A 19,372-nucleotide genomic window follows, 5' to 3' on the forward strand; every position below is an offset into this window, starting at 1 on the left:
TGTGGGTTTTCTTCCTGGATTGCTTATTCAGTGCATGTGGAAAGAATATTGAGAATTCTGGATAGTCATAAATGCAACTCCAGTCCTAAAATGTAGTCTTGGCTATATCTGATAAGGATTTCAACCCATTTTCTGTGGTGTTATGGCAGCTGTAGTCATACTTCACCAAGTATATATAAAAGTAATACCATGTTTTCCACATACTAAAGAAACTGTGGGGATGTCCTGGGTATGATCAGGGCATGTATGCTTCAGATTCTTCTTTTAAAAGCTCACTCCCTGTCAACAGTACATTCTGAGTTCTTTATATATGAAACTGATGTTAAATTAGAGGTCGGTCTGAAAAAACGCAGCTGGAATTAATGCAAATGATTAGGGGGTAGGTAGCACACTCTTGCAATGGAAATGGAGTCTGTTATTAGGCAGCTTGATATGTGTGGAAATATGACTAGTGATCTGTAACAGTTTCCTGATGTAACCCTACCCAGCAGTGAGGAAAGAGCCCTGACTGCTGAAGAATTTTATTTGCCTCTGCTAGCAATATGTGCTAGGACTCCTTGCCCCAGCCAGCTGAGCACTGTGATTTTATTAATCTTGTCTTTAATTGGTAAACAAGACAAAGATTTTATTGTTTTGAGTTTTACTTTTCTAGTTTTACAGGGTTCCTTTCCAAGAAGGTATTTTCAGAGATGCTACAACTTACATTTTATCTGGGAGCCTTTCTGTCTTCATGTTGCATTCAAATCATGAGCCCATAGGTTCAAATGTTTTTTAGAATGTGGCAGGAGAGGTACAATGTGATAATCTGTACCTTATTTCCTTGAAAAGTAGGTCATCAGCATTGACAGAGTGGCAGGTAGAGATGGTAGAGGTAGCTAAACAGTTCTGCTATGTAGGATTCTGGATTGTCTTGAGTTTTATAATCCCTGAAAAAACATCTGGAACAGATAGAATGAGATGGTAAAGTATTACTCTTTATTGTACAAGAAAAATTTATTGTTTATTGCATAAATTATTCAGTCACTGTGGACTTAGTCATGAATAGAACATTTATCTTATTATTTGCTGATCCTATGAAAGTTTATCATAGTTGCCAAAACACAAAACAAATGAAACTGTGAAATATTATTAGTTTTAAAGTTCACTCTGTGCCTTGCTGAATTGATGGGCTTTATCATTAGCTGCAGAAAGAGATTACATTCCTTTGGCAGCTGTTAATTTGTCTACATCATGCTGATCCTGGATTCCTGCATCCAGCACTGACATTGAACAATGTGCTGAGTAAGAGCTATAAAAATTGATGGAGATGTTTTCATAGCATTAAACTGACAGAGAGGTATTTTTTTAGTGGAGAGATATTTCACTTCAGATCATTCAAGAGGGCTTTTCACATATATACAAATGGTGAATATGTTGGGCTGAGCATGATACCAGCCATATTAAAAATGGCAAAATTGGAAATTAAACAGAAATCCAGTTGAACAGGACAGAGAAAGTAGAAAAAGTTGATTTTCTATGAAACAGAATTTCTCAAACTCTGAGGACTCATTTCAGTGATGTTTTTCAACTCAATTAAGTTGAATCACCAAGTTAAAGACTTGTCAGTCTTCATACAAGAGATGTGTCAATATGTTCCCTGATTACCAAAATCCATTTAGATTTTTTTTGGGGGGGAGGATAAAGGTATTTGTTGTTTCAAATGTTGGATTTTAGATAGAGCTGATACACACATGCTCAACTTGAACTGTGCGGTATCACATAATGAGTTTGTTGCCGGAACTAAATAACAAAATTATTTTAGTTGAAAGGGGCCTTTAAAGATCCTGTAGTTTAAACTCTCTGCCATGACATAGTGATTTCAAGTTTCTCAGAGTAGCTGCTGCTCCTGTGTTGTTGTCACTTTCATGGCTCTGTGAGGAAGGCTTGACTGTTTTCCTTTATGTCCTTGTTTCATATATCCTCACATTTACTGTGACAGCATCTTATGTTAGTTTTCTTTAGTGTGTCCATTGCTTCTCACAACTGTGTTGGTCAGCTTTAACCATGTGTCTTCAATGTGTGGAGTAATTGCTTGGGTTTTTTTCATTAGTATTTAATAATCCCATCAGTCCAAGCAGATTTTATTAGCACTAGTGTCATTTCATGTTTTCAGAAACTAGAGGCCAAGATGTCTGAAATAAGCAACTTGCTGATGTTCTTGGCCAGAGCTATATGAAGAGAATTAAATTTGACTGGTATCTACGCAGATTTCTCTACTCTGCAGATGCTCAAGGCTTCTTCTGTTGAGGAAAGGGTGTCTTGTGCAGGTGTGATAAGGAAGAGCTCAGACAGGACAGGTCCTGCAGCTCTGGGGTCTCCCTGCTGTGCTTTCTCCTCTTTGGTTTCCTGTGTCAGGTGCAGGTGTTCTGCTGTGTTTGGTGTAGTTTTGGGAAGGGGAGGGGAACACATGGCTGGAGTGTGAGGCCAAACACGGAGTCCCCTCCACTCTGCTCACTTAGTGTGCAACAAGGAGTACCATGGAATGCTGAGGTGTTTGCCCTGTGCCTCAGGAGGCTCCAGGGGAGCAGCCCTGCACCCATTCCTGACTCAGCCCCCGTGCTGCTGTACAGGGATTAGGCACAGTGGCTTTCCAGGCCACAGCTTTAAGCTGTGTTTGCTGCCAGTCAAAGTGCTTGCTCAAGGCATCCAGCTGCACTGCTTGGATGTGTTGCTGTAAATGCACTCACAGAAACTCTGAAAATGCTTTTTTGTTTTATTGTAGCCAAGGTCAGCTGGCTGGTTCTGTGCTGTGGGCTCAGGTGTGACTGCTGGCACAGTGTGCTGCATGGCTGGGAAGAAGGTCAGGGCAGCTCCTGAGTGAGCTGCCTTTGCAGTCATGGCCCTGTGCACTGTGACTGCAGCAAATGCTCTTCTCCTCTGCCTTTGGCTCCAACCTTAGTCTTACCTGGTCACAGTTAACTTGCAAACTCAGTTTCACCTAATTCAAATTAATGTCTTTTCCTCCCTTGTTTCTCTGGTTGCAGGCTGCAAAATCATCTGCCTAACCTCTTCCCTCCTTTCCCATGTCACACACAGCTGATGTTGGAAAGTAAACATGTTTTCAGTGATTAACAGCAAAGACTAGATGCAGCTGAGTAACAAGATGAATACCTACACCTCCAGTTTTGTAAATGGCCAGTGCTCTGACCAACTCTATATTTACAGATTGTATCTGAATTGTGTAAGCTTTTGTGGTTATAACTGCAAATTTTGATATATGACATGAATATCAGGTTGGGTTAGGTCACGCTGTCATCCATTGGAATCAAATTACTTTGCTTTTTAATTAAAATGTCCCTGGGTTGGAGTGGCTGTATCCCTGCTTTGCTTTACTTAGGGGACCACCCCCTCAAACTAGGATAACTAAAATAATATGGCAGGTCTTTCTCAGATTCTGTGAATTACAATAATGACTTTGTATGAGATTGTGCAAGAGATCAGAAAAATGCTTAATTAAATAACATTTGCTTCAAGTTAAACAGAGTCATGTGGAGGTGCTGGGAAGAAGAAGGGAACAAAAAATATATTTGTGAGACTAGGTTAGACTATCTGGTGCCTCCCTGATACATCCATGATATCAAACTATTTAGAAGTCACTCTTCTGGGTGTATGAATTTTAGTTACTGAAAAGATTCATGGGAGAAAGAGATAGGAAGAAGAAATTCCCACTGAGCAGACCATTATCTGGTTGCTTTAGAAACAGGAGACCTGAATTTTCATATGACAGACTGAATAACTTCCAGTAGAGTTTCATATCTGAAACTGGGAAGCTTGATGGAGATGCTGCTGCCATCTCAGCTCCTCTGGGGGGAAGGTCTGCATTTTGAGGTCTTGTTATGAGTTTTCTCTAATTTTGTTCAAGAAGTAGTATCACAAGACTGCACAAAAGCAGAGCTGATTGAACATAATAGGAGCAACTCTTTTGCACTGAGCCAGTAAGGAGCAGTTCTATGCCATTGGAGAAATGCAAATGAAAAACTACCTTCTACCTTGGCTGTCTTTTTCATGGGCTAGGGCAGTGTCCATAGTCCAAGAGGGTGCTGAAGCCTCTACTTAGCGTACTGCTTCTTTTTCCTTTTTTTTTTTTTAATCTCCACCTCAGGTGCTGTGCAGCTAGGGACAGAGAGAAGGCAGCTACTAATCCTGTCTTACTTCTTTACACTCTTCAAAGAGGCAATTTTGTGTTGAAACTGTATTATTTATGAAAAATGGCAGCATGTGGTGCCAGAGATACTTGCTTCAGCAAGAGATTGATATACCAAGAGCAGTCTGGAGCTGGAGCTGGGAGCTGAGTTTCCCTTCAGCTGTGGGAAGCTGTCAGAAACCAGCAGCAGTTTGTAGATGGAGCCTCATGGAAGGTTTGTCTTCCTGGGAGGATGATTTGGGATGCAAAAACTGGCCTGGTACTTGCAAATTTTGCTGAAACTAATCCAACATTTCAAATTCCCTTTGAAAATGAGCAGACAGGGAATAAGCCATTATTGCAAAAACTTTGTGTTCCTTTGTGTTTTTCCTTTCATCTTTCTATTTCTTAGAGAAATAAACCTGGAATCTGCCAATTGCATGATATAGAATGAAATACAATAGAAATACATACTTAAAATAATTTGTAGGGCCTGAAAAAGAGCTCTACTTGCTTTATTACAATAATTTTCCGCTTGTGGCTATTTTTGCTGATGTTCTGCTCTTTAGCACCAACAGCATGATAGTGCCTTTAGATAATGAAGCAATACTGCATTTTGAATGCTGACTTGTTTTCCCTGGAACAGCATCAAGAAAATGAAGAGGTTTAAGTGCCAGGTGGAGATTAGAGGAAGAAAATGAAATTCAAAACAGGAAGAGGAGAGGCAGGCTCCAAAACAACCTTCATGATATTTCACATAAAGAGAGGAATATTGACAGTTATTGATCTGTTGTCTGCAAGTCACTCTCAGTTCCACAAAACTGCCAAGGAATTGTGCAGCTTTCTGCAGGCTTTTCAAAAGCCTTTAAAAGAAAGATGATGCTAGAAGGTTTAATGGGCTGGGAAGACAAAAAAAAAAAAAGTCCAGCAAGCAGTCTGAGGATTTGCCTCACAGTGTTTCATTGGGCAGTTCTCCACATGCCTGTAATTCAGCTGCCTCGAAACAGGCTCGGCTGAGCCACCTCAGGACACCAACACATGCCTCGCCAGAGATGGGCTCAGATAGAAAGAAGCAGCTCCAAGCTGCCAGGTGCTGTGTCTACACTAGGAAGGAGCCTTGCCTTGACTCAGGGGATGTCTGCTCAGGCACAGCTCTGGACTGGTGTGTGCCTGGCTGATGCAGAAGGGGCAGCTGCCCTGTGCCTGTCTGGAACTGGCTCTGCAGGCACATCTGTCTCTGTCCTTGGGCATCCTCTTCCACAGAAGACCCCCGAGCAGCTGTGAGCAGAAATCAAGTTAGAGGGGATGTTGCTGGGCTGACAAGGGCTTGCCTGGCAGGAGGTGGTGTGGCCTGTGTGCTCTTCCCATAGGCACAGCAAAAAGCAATGCAAGAAGCAGTGGGGGAAAGCTGCTTTCTTGTCAGGACAGCAACACTTCCTGGCTGATAATTTAACTTGGCCAGCAGGCATGGTTGGCAATCAGATTGCTGTGATGAAGGATATGTGGCAACCAGTCCTTACGTCTGTGCTATGACTTTTACCAGCTAAAATGTAGGAAAACTTATATTGATACTGTAGTAATCAAGTGAGAGAGATGTGTCATTTCTTGCCAATAATTACCTAATATGAGATGCATTTTTCCATGTCTACTTCTGTCTTGGTTGTAGTTCTTATTTCCATTTTTTCCTTTTGCTTGAGAAGTACTATAGTTTATCTATCAGGTCCTTATACTATAAAATGTGCAAATTTCCAGAATTTACTAAGTTTACTGTTTAGAGTGGCTTGTGATGAATTGGGATAAAATACACAAATGCAGCGTGTGAGATGAAAACCTGCTTTGAAAGCCAGTAATACAGGTTTGACTGGCGGAATCTCAGCTGTGTGCACCAGCCTTGACTGTTTCTCGTGATAATTCAGGGATGCTTTTATGGGCTTAGCTCCCAAGGGTTCTCAAGGCTGAGGTGGTGCAACTGATGTATGATGTATGATGTATGATGGTGCTTTCTCAAGACCTGCAGCTGGCATCAGCAGAGCTGCTTGCCCTGGTGTTTGCCTCTAATCCAGAGCCACCAGAGCCTATCCAGCTGGATGTGGGCCCTGGCAGGACTGCCCACCCCCATCCCACTCCCTGCCTGGCTCTTGTGCACTAGCATGGGCTTTCTTTCATCCTTGGCTGTATGCTTGGAGACTCCTGAAGCTGAGACACAGATCACCAAGTTAGCAGAGCAGGCTGCTTGCTGCTTTGAAGGAAAACTTCAATGAACCATGAAGTCTCAGTTAATAATTTTTCTTGCCGCTATTGTTTTGTACTGCTGCTGACAATGGATTTACCTCTGCCCTCTCTCACAGGGATCCTGCTGTTCCTAAATGCTGCTGTAAAAACCTGGTTTTCTAAGGAGTAAACCTAAACTTTTCTGTTTTCCTTTCGTGTTTATCCTTTCTCTATCTTTTTGAAACATCAACAACCCTCACAAGTAGCCCATTCAGCAGCTGGAGGCCACAGCCCAGTGGGGAGAGTACAAAGGCAGCCCCTGGTGCTGTCCCCTCTCACACCCAGGCTGAGGCACTGCCTTTCCTCACAAGCCCTCCCCTGGCTGGCAGAGTGCTGGGAGACCAAAAGCTTTGGTTTTAATTCAGCCGTAGCCCTTGAAATCCAGGTGGCTTCTCAAAGCTCCACACATCCTTTTCATACATCTGAAGTCCCACAGGGGCTGACTTTGATCCAGAGGTTGTGGAGGAAGGGCTGGAATTTCAGCTACACAGCACGAGCAGTTTTATGTTTAATTTGTGCTACCTACAGCCTCCTGCTCTTTGTACACCCCGCGATGCGAGGAGAAATCCTCCCTCCGGCCCCTGCTGGGAAAGGAAAGCCTGCCCAAGCCTGGGGCTCCTTGCCACGTCTGCAGAGGGGTTTCAGGACCACCTCTCGCAAGCCTCGTGTGCCCTCTAGCTGCTTCAGGGAGCTGCGCCTGCCTCTCCCCGAGCCCTGCCGCAGCCTGCAGGCAGCACCCCAAAGCAAATTCTTCCAGCATTGAACTCACAGGAGCAGTCGAGACCAAGAGGTTGATTGCAGTGGCTGCTGCCTTGTTTGCCCTGGCATGAGTCAACAGATAAAATTTGTGTTTGCTGCTCAGGTGGAGAATTTGTTGCTTTGAAAGGTATTTGCCTATGGTTTACACGTTCAGCTGAAGCAGGGGGGAGCGGTGTGTCAGCAGGATGACTCCTGTGGCATCTAGGAACATGGAAAATGACTATGTGCTGTGGGGCAGGGAGCAAAGAGTTAAAGAGTTGAAAACATTTTTTGTTTTAATTTTGTAGCTTTTGCACAGGCCTTTTTGTGATGTGTCTCTCTACAGAGAGCAGGCTGCTGCAGGCTCACAGGCGTGGTTAGCTAAGGTGACTCTGAGTGCGTGGTGCTTTTGTTTGTCCCAAAGGGACCCAGCAAAGGTGGGGGAGCTGCTCCAGCTGCCTTGCAAACACAGCAATGAGAGGTGAGGGTGGGGAAACACTGCTCGTGGTGGCTGGAGGGCAGAGGGTTTGAACACAGCAGGGAGAGGATGTCACAGCGAAGTTCCCCTCTCAGCCACGAGCACAGAACACCACGCTGCTGCAAGAGGGCACTCACACTGCTGCTCTGGGAGGGCCAACATACTTTCTTCTCTCTTCTAGCAGTGTTGGGGCACAGCCCCAGAAACTCCTGTGGGTGCAGCAGCTTGAACAGGCTGAGCAGCCAAAGCTGCTGTGGTGGGCACAGGTGCAATTTGTCTGCAGAGATGAGGCCAGGCTGAACAGCACAGTGGGGTGATGGGCACAGCGTTTTTAACAGGCTGAACAGGCACAGCTGTGCTGATGGGCACAGATGAGCTCCTCTGCAGAGACAGGCCAGGCAGAGCCTGTGGGGTGATGAGGTGCATGTAGATTTTTCCATGTCCAGCTCTGTAGGTAGATGAAGAAAACTCTAAATCACAGTAGTATTTAAACCTCATTGTGGGATCTTGTGGAGAGGTAAGTGAGCAAAAATCCTGCACTACTTTTAAGTGGTATTCCTTCTGCTAAGGAAAAGGGAACCATCTCTGCTATCTGTGCTGCACTGGTGTGGTGTTGAAGTAGCTCCTGCTTTTTCTAGTGCTCTGCCAAGGAGGTCTGGCTCAGAACCTCTACCTCTTTCTGCTTTGTATGTTTTGCTTTTGTTTCATGTGTACCTAAGTTTGTGTTTAAAATCCCCCCCCCCCAATTAGATTTTTACTGCAACATTATTTCTTACTTTTCAGGGCAGGCTTTATATCTGAAACAATTATAAAGGGTGTTTGGCTTAATTGCATCTTTGTATTTAAAAAAAGTGGATGGGATCTTGCCATGTGTTGGCCAAAATGATTGTGTACGTGTTACATAAACAAGTAGCTATAATGTGTACACAGAGAGCCTTCTCATAGTATTTACCTTGCTGCTGTAGCAGGCAGGAGGGACAGCAGGCAGTATGAATATCTGCAAACCTGCACTGCGAAAACCCACTCGAGAGCAAACATCAGGCCCGGGATCAGCATGGCTGGGCAAGCTGTGGCATTGTGTGTGGCAGGTGCCATGGAAACATCTCCTGGTGCTAACACAGCCCTCAGCTTGTGCAAGGTGCTCCAAAGGGAAGTACAGCAGCAAGGAATCCACTTTCACTAGCAGCTAATTTCTACCTTTCCTGGAGGGAAACCGCTGACTGAGACGAGGGCTAGCAATCATAATAGGATAAGTTAATTGCAGAGGAGCAGCCCGATGGCTGCAATCAGCTTTGTCCAGGCTGCAGGGCTCTGTGCAGGGGAAGGTGAGGGTGAGCAGCACAGCTGAAATACCGGCACTGCTGCAGTCTGGCATGGGGGCAGGCGCCTCCCTTTCCATCTGCGTAAGTGAACTGAAATCTGCCTGCTTTGGTCCTTCTCACGCCCTTCCTCCTTTCTGAGAAGGCTGACAGTCTGAAAAGGGAAAAGGGAGGGATTTAGACTAATGGTGTGCAGATATTTTAGAGGCTTTTTTAACACCTCGCAGCTTATATATAAAAATGCTGTAAAATATATTTAGTACATGCTAATATTTTTTTCTTTTAGATAACTATTCGTGCTGTAACACTAACATCATAGTCCAAGCTTTCCTGTGCACTGAAAGAGCAAAATGGGCTGTGGTGTTTTGAGGGCTGTGTGTGCTTTTGCCATGGCAGCAGGGCTGTCCTGGAGCTCCAGCTCATGGCTTTGCTGCAGGCATGTGTGAAAAACAGCCTCATTATGGCAGTTCAGCCTCAAAACCATAGGAAAATCTTTCCCTTTTCCTTCTAAAAACCATAGTAATAAAAACACTTAAGAAGTAGTTGGTTTCACAATGCGTTGAAATAATGATACAAAAAAATTTCAAAATCCTCCTTTAGATACTGTTTAAATAGTCCTAGTGCAGAAATGGTAAATCTAAGTATTCCTGGTTTGGGCTTCTGATCTCATTGCCTGGTAAGAGCACAAGGATAAAATGCAGCAATTACTGTGGGTAATGGCACCTGTCTGTAAGACAAGCAAGGGGCTCAGGGGAGGTGGGATAGAGGGCAGGGCAGCCAGGACTCCTTGCAGAGAGCCAGGCAGGATTTCCCCTTTGCTTAAATATTCCTCCAGGATCTTATTCTTAATTATATATTTTATATATATATATGTATAAAATGTATCTAAGCATATATTTAGATATATATGTTCAAACACTCCCAGGGAGCCCTGCGGGGTGCAGAGCTGGCAGCCCCTGTCTCACAGAGCCCCTCAGGGACAGACACCCCCCACCACTGCCCACAAACTTCCCAGCCACGCTCTGGGAGGATGAAAGAAAAGCTCCCTTCACCAGACAGGATGAAAAATACAAGTTGTTTGTGATTTCTTGTGCTTTTGCATCAGTTGTTGGGGTAAAAAATGGGGAATAACCGGGTGAGCAGAAAGGAACCCCTTCTGAGGCTTGTAGCTGCCACCTGAATTCTGCTTCTGGTTCCCTCATGAATCTTGTGGTTTTTATCTCAGGAATGAGGTACCAAATCACAAATTTCATGGGGTTGGGAGGCTGTGCACCAGCACAGGGTCAGCTTCTTCCTGACTTTTGGGGCTCTTTTGAGGGGTAGTGGCCTCTCTCTGTCCTGAGCAGCATCTGCCTCAACACAAGGTCCCATTTTCCCCATGGCAGGGGTGAGGGACCTTCACTGTAGTTTACTCCAACACAGGTCTTATCTCAGTTCTACAGGAGAATGTTAGTGTTCTAAGAATATACAATGGAAATAAAATCTGTTCTAAGGTGCTGCAAGGGAAACAATATTTTTTCTGAAGTTGTAGATCTTTGGAGGCTAAAATAATAAAAGCCAGTCACTGTTTATCACTTGCCTGTTTTTATTCCCCAGAAATCATTCTCTTCTATACAAGTTAGGCACACAGCAAATAAAGTTTCACCAGATCTACAGCTCAGCAGTGAAGGAAACACATTTGGTGTCCCACTGGAAAGCCTTGTACAGGATGTGAAGCAATGTGGGGTTCCTTCTCTTGTGACACAGTTGGTGGAGTACCTGGAGGTATTTGGTATGTTCATATTTTTCCTGCTTGGCTTTTGGAAACTGATATTCTTTGTTTAAGCTGTACTTTTCAGCTGTAAATGCTGAAAAATCCTTATTTAAAATTATTGTGTTTTCTTAAAGCATTACCACAAAGATGTGGTAAAGCAACCACTGCTTACTATTCTGTATCTCTTACACAGGTCTGGAGCGCGTCGGAATATTTCGAATTGGTGGGTCAGCAAATAAAATCAAGGAATTGAGGCAGAAGTACAATCAAGGGGAAAAAGTAGATCTTATTAACGATGGAGATGTTGATTCTGTGGCCAGTCTCCTGAAACTCTTTCTGAAAGAACTACCAGTGGCTGTTTTTCCAGACAATATTTGCTCTGGCTTGCTAAAAACTTTCCAAGGTACAGAATGGTCAACTTCCAAGATTCTGTTCTTTCTCTGACAGTGACAGATAATGTGTTCATTGTACCTTCTATAAACAAGATTTTGTGTTTCCTTAACCTGAAATTGATGTTTAATTTCTTTGGAGGGACCAAGCAACTATGAACTTGTCTACAGTCTTTTTAAAAGTCATTAAGTCTTTTGGATTCCCTTCCTTCCTGTGGTGATGAATCCTGCAATCCAATCCTGTATTCTCTGAGAAAGCTCCTTTTCTGCATGGTTTCTTTTTAAAATTGTATACCATTCTAGTTACTGAGATAATATTTTTAGTTTTAATGTAATTTCCACCATAATGCTGCTTGTGTCTTTATATAGCCACTGTCTCTTTCATTTAACCTTCTCTGGTAAAGGAGGTTTTTATGCACATCACTGTTCTTATTTAGAGCTTCATTTTTAGTCAGTATTTATTTTACCAGTCCCCTTATAATCTTATAAGCCAGGATGAGCACCCCAGCAGCCTCCCCTGCCTGGCTCCCCATTCACCTGGAATGTCTGAGCTCTGTTCTCAGGCTGTCTGCTGATTTTGACTGGCAACTAATTCAGGTGTTTGCATACAAATAAGTGTGTTTTGTGAGTTACTTTGCAGGCTGCTTTTGTTCAAAGGACCTGTGTAGGAGTTTACAAAAAAAGGAGAAAGGAAGCAGTTTCATGAACTGTGAAAGCCTATGCAGAAAGACCTATGGGGTTTTTACAAGTGTCTTGTTTTTTTCTACCCTGATCAGTCTTGCTGTTATTTTTTTTAATTTTTTTTTTCTCTTCATCCCCTTTTCCATTTCTCATTAATCAGTTGAGCACCATGGGCCTTGGCCTGTGCAGAATGTGTTTTTTAGGGCTAAAATTACCCTCAAGGGCATGATTTGCTTACAAACAACGTCAAAGCTACACAGATGTGTCCTGGTGATCTATGGCAAATCTGAGCATCAGCTGCCAATTATTGAGCACTGCTGTCATCTCAATTCTAGTAACCAGGAGACTTTATCCTGCTGATACAGAACTGCTGATCAAATGGGGTTGTTTGTGAGCCCATTTTCTGCCTTGTTATCCTTCTTTGAAGAACAAGAACCAAGAAAATGTTAAGTATCCCCAATTTAGAATTTTAAGCATCTCTTGTGTAACTGCAGTTGCATATTTATAGAGCAAAGATGTTTTGAGTCTGAGATCTACCAATTAGTCAGGAAATGAGGATGATGTGGGGCTGAAAGGGGACAATTTCTCATTTCTCTTAATGAGAATCATGCAGTACATGTAAAATCTCTTGGGAGAGTCAAGGCTGACAACTCTGAACCATCTTTCAAGGCAGCTTTGAGGAATCCAGGTATATGAATCCTGCCTGCAATTTCATTAGGAAAGCAGCAAGTGCTGGGTGATTTTACCATAACAGGAAAAATATCAGAAACAGTGAGTGTAGAAATCAATATCTGGAAAATCTGTGGTTCTTACATATTCATAAGTGAAAAACATGCCAAAATTTAGTGTGCAAATTCCTTGTTTGGGAGGTATTTATTCCATGCTTTGTTCTAGCATATTTTTAAACTTTCCTTCTTTCTTATGTCTAATGTCTATAATGAAATTGTGTTGATGTGAGGAATGAATCTATGTTCTAAGTTCAGATATTTTGTGGGTTTTTTTCCAGAGAACAAAATCAACACAACAGAATGCATAGAGAACCTGAGACAGTTGCTCAGCTGCCTGCCCAAGGCTCATCAAAACCTTTTCCAGTTCCTGTCTGCTTTCCTGTTAAAGGTGGCAACCTACAGTGCAGTGAATTTCATGACTCTGGAAAACCTGGCCATCGTGTTTGGACCAGCTCTGTTCAAGTGAGTCCTCTCTATTCAGCTGCCTCAAACTGCACAACAAGGTCACACCTCACAGGGAGGCTTTCTGTCATAACTCTCTGTCCAGTAGCCAGTGGAGCATTTGTAAGTTCAGTGTTTATATGGTGTGTTATGGGCAGATGTGACAGGTTCTGAGCTGGCTGATCAATTTCATTCTGTTGGGCACTGACCAGACTGGGCAAGTCTCAAGTAAGAAACCATATGAGGAGGCTTGGGGGCTAGAGAGCTGTTTAATGAAAACTGCTTCTCTTTTCTTAGCAAAGATAAGTGCTGGTTGTGGAGGCTACTTAGTTGTTGGATTCAATTCTGAAAAGCTCACCCTCACTTTGACTTTGTAACAGCATTTGATTGTAGAGAAAGGAATCCCTCTTATCAAGAAAGAGAAGCAACTCATTCTGCCCTTGCTGCTAAAATTCAAGTTGAGATCCAAGCAGAGCCAGCTGAGCTGGCAAGCAGTGAGTGCTTGGCTGGAGCTAGAGGAGGCATGTTTAGGGTGATGGTGAGTGGGCACAAAACTGGAAGCTAAAAAGGGGGGTGGGACAATGCCATGCAAGTCAAGATTGTAAGAAGGAACAGCTCAGTATGATCAGATAATGGAGGATTTTTCCTTTCATTGTTGATACTAGAGGATGTTGAAATATTTATACCTTTTATAACTTGTAAATCTTGGTTTTAGTGAGTCACAGCCATGCCAACTTAATATGAACTATAAGCCAATGACACTTTACTATATATATATATTAGTAGGTAATATCTTCTATGAAGTAAAAAAGCCTTGTTATTCAGTTGAGTGGGTTTTTTGTTTTTTTTTTTCATGGCAAGCCAAGTTCATTTTAAAAGTATATATTCAGCAAAATTGGTACCTGGCATCAATGACAGGCTTTGTTTTGGGGAACTGTACTTTTAAATTTTCTGCTGTTTCATAGGTGGTCCCTGTTTCCCTGCCCTGTGGGTTTATTACCAGGTCTGGCAGAATTTGACCTTTGGACCTGATACAAGTTTATAGTTTTAACAAAAGCATAGAAAGGAACAGAATCTAACTAGATGTGGTGTGGTTGGAGCTATGCCATTCTATCCTCTGGGGAAGAAACCTCACCATGGAGGATATTCAGCAATTCAACAAAGCAGATTTGTAACCAGACCCCAAGTTCCTCAATACCTGCATCCTAAAAATAGTAAATGAGTGGAGAGAGATGAGGTTTATTTATCAGTGTTTGGATTAGTTGTGTGGTGATACATAAAAGAGTTGGCTGATGCTAAAAGGCCTTCACTAATTGTCTATCCCTTGCCCCCACATTAACTCAAAAAGCACTTCCCTGACTGTCACTCTTCTGCCATCAGGTGACATTTGTTCTCACCTGGGGCTTTTGTGTATGCACACACTTGCAAGAAGATTTTATCTCCATTCCCAAATTATCCCAATGCGTGCCCACCAATTCCTGTATCTGCACATATCCAGTAAGTTCCCTTATTAATTGATGAACTGCTTCAGTTTTTAAATATCCCACTCCTCTGGGACATGGGCCAGCTACTTCTGAACCTGTGCCTTTGCCTGATTTTAAAGTACATTCATTGCTAAACTGGGTACTTGTGGCAATGACCTGTCTGAGAAACCTTGAAAGCAATCAGCTAGGGTTTCCCTGCCAGTGACCTGCCAAGACAGCAGCAGCCATAAATAGAAGTAGGTCTGTCCTATAAATGTTATCTTCACCTTTCTGCAGTCATCCTGATCTTTCCAGTTCTGGGAGACAGCCCAGTAAATCTGGAGCTCAGGATTTCTTTGTAAAACATTTAACTGGTGCTGTGCTTGTAGAGTCCCCTCCTAGGCTTATGAAAAATCACCTTTTTTGTAGTTGGGCAGAGAGAAGAGCCTTGCAGCTGGCTCTGTCAGTGAGATTGCTCTGTACCTTTTCCTGCTGAGTGACCTGAGGCCTTCAATGATTCAGAATAAATCATTGATATTGTCCTGTACAGCAGCAAAATTCAAGGTAGTCAGCTGTGTCAAATCATATCTGCTGACACAGGGGAATGTCATAAATATTCTTTATGTCTTTCAGAGCAAGAATTAGTGCAATTATCTGGCACATTATGAAACATTTGGCAGCTAGAATGTAGGAAATTGAGACATGTTGGGTAATACTTGCTATAGTTGTTCAGTGTAAATGTGAAGGTTATGGAAAAAAACCCAATTCTAGATCTAATCTACAGAAATGTGTGTTCCATGCAATTGCTGCAATTAACCTCCTGGAGGTAATGGCAGCTCCACATATGGCACAAATTCATTGCCAGTGTTAAAACTGTTCTTCATGTATCCTGGAATCTGCATTTTTCCAAAATTACTTCTTCCTTCTTTGACATTAAACAACTAGACAAAATTGTTTATGAGCCTTTTTGCTTTAAATTTCTTATCTATTTATATCCAAGTGTAAATTCTGTCTATAATTATCACCCATCTCAATCCTTTGGCACTTTTATTTGTGGAGACCTGTCATGCTTATAGTTTCACTGAAATGATTGAGTAGGAATATTCAGTAGCTAGAATGTGGAACCTTAATGGGCCTCAGGAACACAAAAGAAAAATATTAAACTCTGTACATTATAAGCCTAAACTGCACACACTTTGTGATTTGTAGCTGTGGTTATCGTAACACAAAAGTTATAAGGCTTAGTACAGGTATTATATTGAAAGTCTAGTTAGAGGATATAATGGAAAACTCCTGGTTATGTCCTAGTATCTGTAAACACCTAGGAGAATGTGTTGCTATGCTTTTATCAGAGATAAAAGAAAGAGATTGGACTGATGTTGCTTAAATTTCCATGGATACTTTGTTATGCTTCATCTTGGTTAAGAGATTTTTAGTTCTGGTCTCAGTAAGCAATTCTTGCATGAGTGCAGAAGGACTCCAGCCAGCTGTTTGCTTCTACTCTCTTTGACTCATTGTTCCTGTAAATTTGCAGCAAGCCTGTGGAGGCAGGGAACCTTGGCAGATCTCCTGGACAAAGCCAAGGCAAGGGACTTGTGTGGACTTTTTAGCTTGCACTTTGTGGCAAAGCAACTTTGAAAGTTTTAGACTCGCTCAAGAAACCAGTAGCTAATTCCTGATGGTCAGGTTTTACTTGTTTCTTATTTGTATTGAGTGCTCTCCTGTGATTTGTACTACAGCTGATTATGGGGCTTTTATAGGGGAGTGCAGAATACACCTCAGTAGCTCTGCTCTTCCTGGGATCACATGCCTGGATTTAGCAATGTGGGAAACTGGTTCCCCTTTACTGTCACCCCAATAATGCAGCTTCTGATAGGGGCAGAAGTATCTGAAGAGGCAGGAAGTGACTATTTCACAAAATTAATTGAAAGTCATTGTGGAAGGTGGCTGAAAGAGAAAACTAAAAGTGTATTCTCTATATTTGGACTGCACACCTGTTGCCACCCATTGATATCTGCTGATGAGACACTGATATTTGAAGTCAGCTGTCTCATCCCAGTCTATAGTTTAGATCTGTTTCAGAATGAAATGAGAACTGGGCACACAAACACAGGCTGCTAATAAAGGAAAGGAGGACTTAGTGATGGTCTGAGAGCCATTTATCTTCCTGAATAGGTTGTGTAGTTCTCCTTCTGGTAAGGAGTTAACAGCTGGTAGATGTGGATTCAGGAACAGATGTCTAAGCTAAAGAAAGAAGCTGAGAAAGAAGACAAAGGACTAAAATTATTGCTTGTCTGGCCCGTGAGCTGAGGGTATTGATGTTTGGGTAAGTGATGAATAATTTCTTAGGATTGCTGTATGCAGCAAAGGCTATTGCTCAGTCAACCAGGTTTTACAAGCAGCCTTGTTTATTATGGATAAACTGAGTCTGTCCCAAGAAAAATGAGAACCCAAGAAAAGGAAATGTTAACTAATCCTAAAGAAGGAGCTGAAGACATAGTGGTTCATCCTGTAAATCTCTCTGTGTTGTACCTGGCTATAACTCTGCTTAAACCTTCTGCTTTGAAAAGGAGCTCAAACTCAAGTCCTTACAGAAACAACAGTAAGTTTACAAAAGAGGAACACGAATGAAAGCAGTTGGACTGGGCCCAACGTGTATATTTCTACATAAAATTGCAAATGAATAATGAATATACTCATTTGGCAAACAGAAGACTGGTGTATTCATGCTCCACATTAGCCTCTAGAGTCTCTGAACTTCTTGTTTAAATATTAATATTGTGCTGGGTGCAACTAAGCTGGTGCAGCATGGCTGGAGAAGGTCCATTAAGGGCACAGAATTTATGCAAGTGTTATACTGGACAGCTGGTGGGGGAACACACAAGTCCTTCAGGAGTTGAGATTGGAATCCTATATAAAAAATTATTTTAATTAAATTATTCTGACTTGACAGGGATATTAAAAATTCAACTATTATTCATAAAAAAATCCCCAAAATATGGTGAGAACAAGCAAGAAAGAAAAAAAAACCCCAAACTCAACATGGTTAACAGGAATATCTGGAATTTCTACTTCCTGATAAGTCTAATGTCTATGGATTTATAAATTAATACATTGAAGCAGTTTGTTACCTGTGCATTTTTTTCCAGATAGTTCTGGTAATAAGACATTCTAGTGATTAAAGCTCACCTTCATAAATGAAGGTAAAGCAAACCCACTATTTCCATCCCAATGCCAGTGAGTAATAGCAGATTGATAGACTGCTTTTTTATCTGTCCTTTTCATCCTTGGCTTTGCAAACCTCATGTCTGAGTTACTGTCAGGCTCTAACTACTTTGCTGTGCTGCCACAAAGATTCATTGTGTTGTGAGCCATTGCAGCAAAGCTGGGGCTCTGGCACCCAAAGTCCCAGTGTTGGGAACCCACCAGTGGTCACCATCCCAGCAATTGCTGAATTATCTTGGCTACTGGAAGGGCTCCCTGTGTTACTCATGATCATCCCCTGATCTGAGAGCTCCTAAGGTTAATCCACCTGCTCTTCCTTTAGGATTCCTGTCAGTCCCTTGGCTTGTGAAGAGCAAAGGCTTTACAATGGCCTCCTGCTGTACCTGCTTCAGCACCAGGAGATGCTTTTTGCTGACCTGAACCCTTGTTTCTCACAGACACAAGCAAATGGCCTTCAGGTAAGAAAGTTACAGCAAGAAATCAAAAGTGCTTTGTTAGGTTGAAACCCAGAACTGGAAATAGATTTGCATACAAATGTGTAATTAATGACAGTAGCTTATAGGTAGCAATGTAAATATTCTTGATATACCTAAGCTGGAGAGGAAACATGAGTGTCAAAATGCTTATTTGGAAAAACGTGCAGGTGCAAAAGCAGAAGGTCAAGAAGAAAATCCCAAGCTGTTCAACTTTAAATATATTAATGCCAAGCTTTGTTAGATCAAAGCCACTGTATTTGTCCTTGAGTGAAACACTTTATTTTGTGTGTGTGTTTTTCTATACATTGTTGAAGCAGGAAAGCAAAATCAGAAGGTTTGAAAACCATCTTATATTTTAGCACTCACCGTATGTGTTCCAGTTTCTCCTTGGGCATTTTTTTTTTCTAAAACATTGTTAGCACTTTGATTCCTTTTCTGCCTCTTTGTTGAAAACCTTGTAATGGAAGAAACATGATAGAATCCTGGTTTGGGCCAATATAAATCTTGTTTTCACTTTGTGATGCATTGTTTAATTGCTGTTTAACTTAAAATTTATTTTTGGAAAAAGACTTGAAGGAAATGTTGTGGCAAACCCCTTGACAGAACAGTGATCCCTGTGGTTCATGGTGAGGCTGGCAGCAGTGTGCCAGGTCAGGTGATGGACTGTGAAAGAGATTAGCACTGCATGTATGTGGATGATGATATTTGTGTTTATGACTCCTTAATTTTCTGGCTTCGTTCTCCAAGTATCCCTGCTAAGGAAAACTAGCAGACTTCTAATATAAAGTCAATTTTGGTATTTAGAACATATTGCATATCCCAAAACATGCCAGGAATGTAATGCTCCTTGGAGGCTTTCCTAGAAAACAAAACTTGTATGGATACAGGTATAAAGAACAGATTATACTGATAAAAGTATAATATAAATATAAATATACTGATATTTCTAAAATAATGCTTCAACATCACAAAATGCAATGGTAGGATTGTTTCACACTAAGACAATATTGGAACCCATCTCCCAGGTCCCCTTTCTCTCTAAAGAAATTCCATGTCACTACCACCTCTGGGAGTTTCTGAATGAGTACTCAAATGAGCACACAAAATCAAAATATGAGCTGTCCTGCTTCTGTTTGCAAATGCTATAGGAAGCATCAGCAGCTAAAAGAAACTGGAAAGGTATTAGAGAAGCCAGGAGGCCTGACTTCCACTTGCAGTGCTTTTGTTTTAGAACCAACTTCACTCCCT

The 19,372-nt window shown here is 42.0% G+C and overlaps 1 protein-coding gene across 1 annotated transcript in view; it reads left to right on the forward strand.

Annotated features, from left to right (window-relative positions):
- The first annotated feature begins 8,120 nt into the window (after positions 1-8,120).
- Positions 8,121-19,372, forward strand: part of FAM13C (family with sequence similarity 13 member C) — a 114,476-nt gene continuing 103,224 nt past the window's right edge. Inside the window, exons 1-7 of the mRNA XM_079312563.1 lie at positions 8,121-8,166; positions 8,615-8,737; positions 8,858-9,052; positions 10,565-10,739; positions 10,915-11,124; positions 12,798-12,981; positions 17,971-18,106. Coding sequence (XP_079168689.1) covers positions 9,023-9,052; positions 10,565-10,739; positions 10,915-11,124; positions 12,798-12,981; positions 17,971-18,106 — 735 coding nt within the window. The 5' untranslated portion in view covers positions 8,121-8,166; positions 8,615-8,737; positions 8,858-9,022. The remainder of the gene's footprint in view (positions 8,167-8,614; positions 8,738-8,857; positions 9,053-10,564; positions 10,740-10,914; positions 11,125-12,797; positions 12,982-17,970; positions 18,107-19,372) is intronic.

Source organism: Erithacus rubecula, assembly GCF_903797595.1.
Source record: "Erithacus rubecula genome assembly, chromosome: 9".
NCBI classification, from domain to species: Eukaryota; Metazoa; Chordata; class Aves; order Passeriformes; family Muscicapidae; genus Erithacus; species Erithacus rubecula.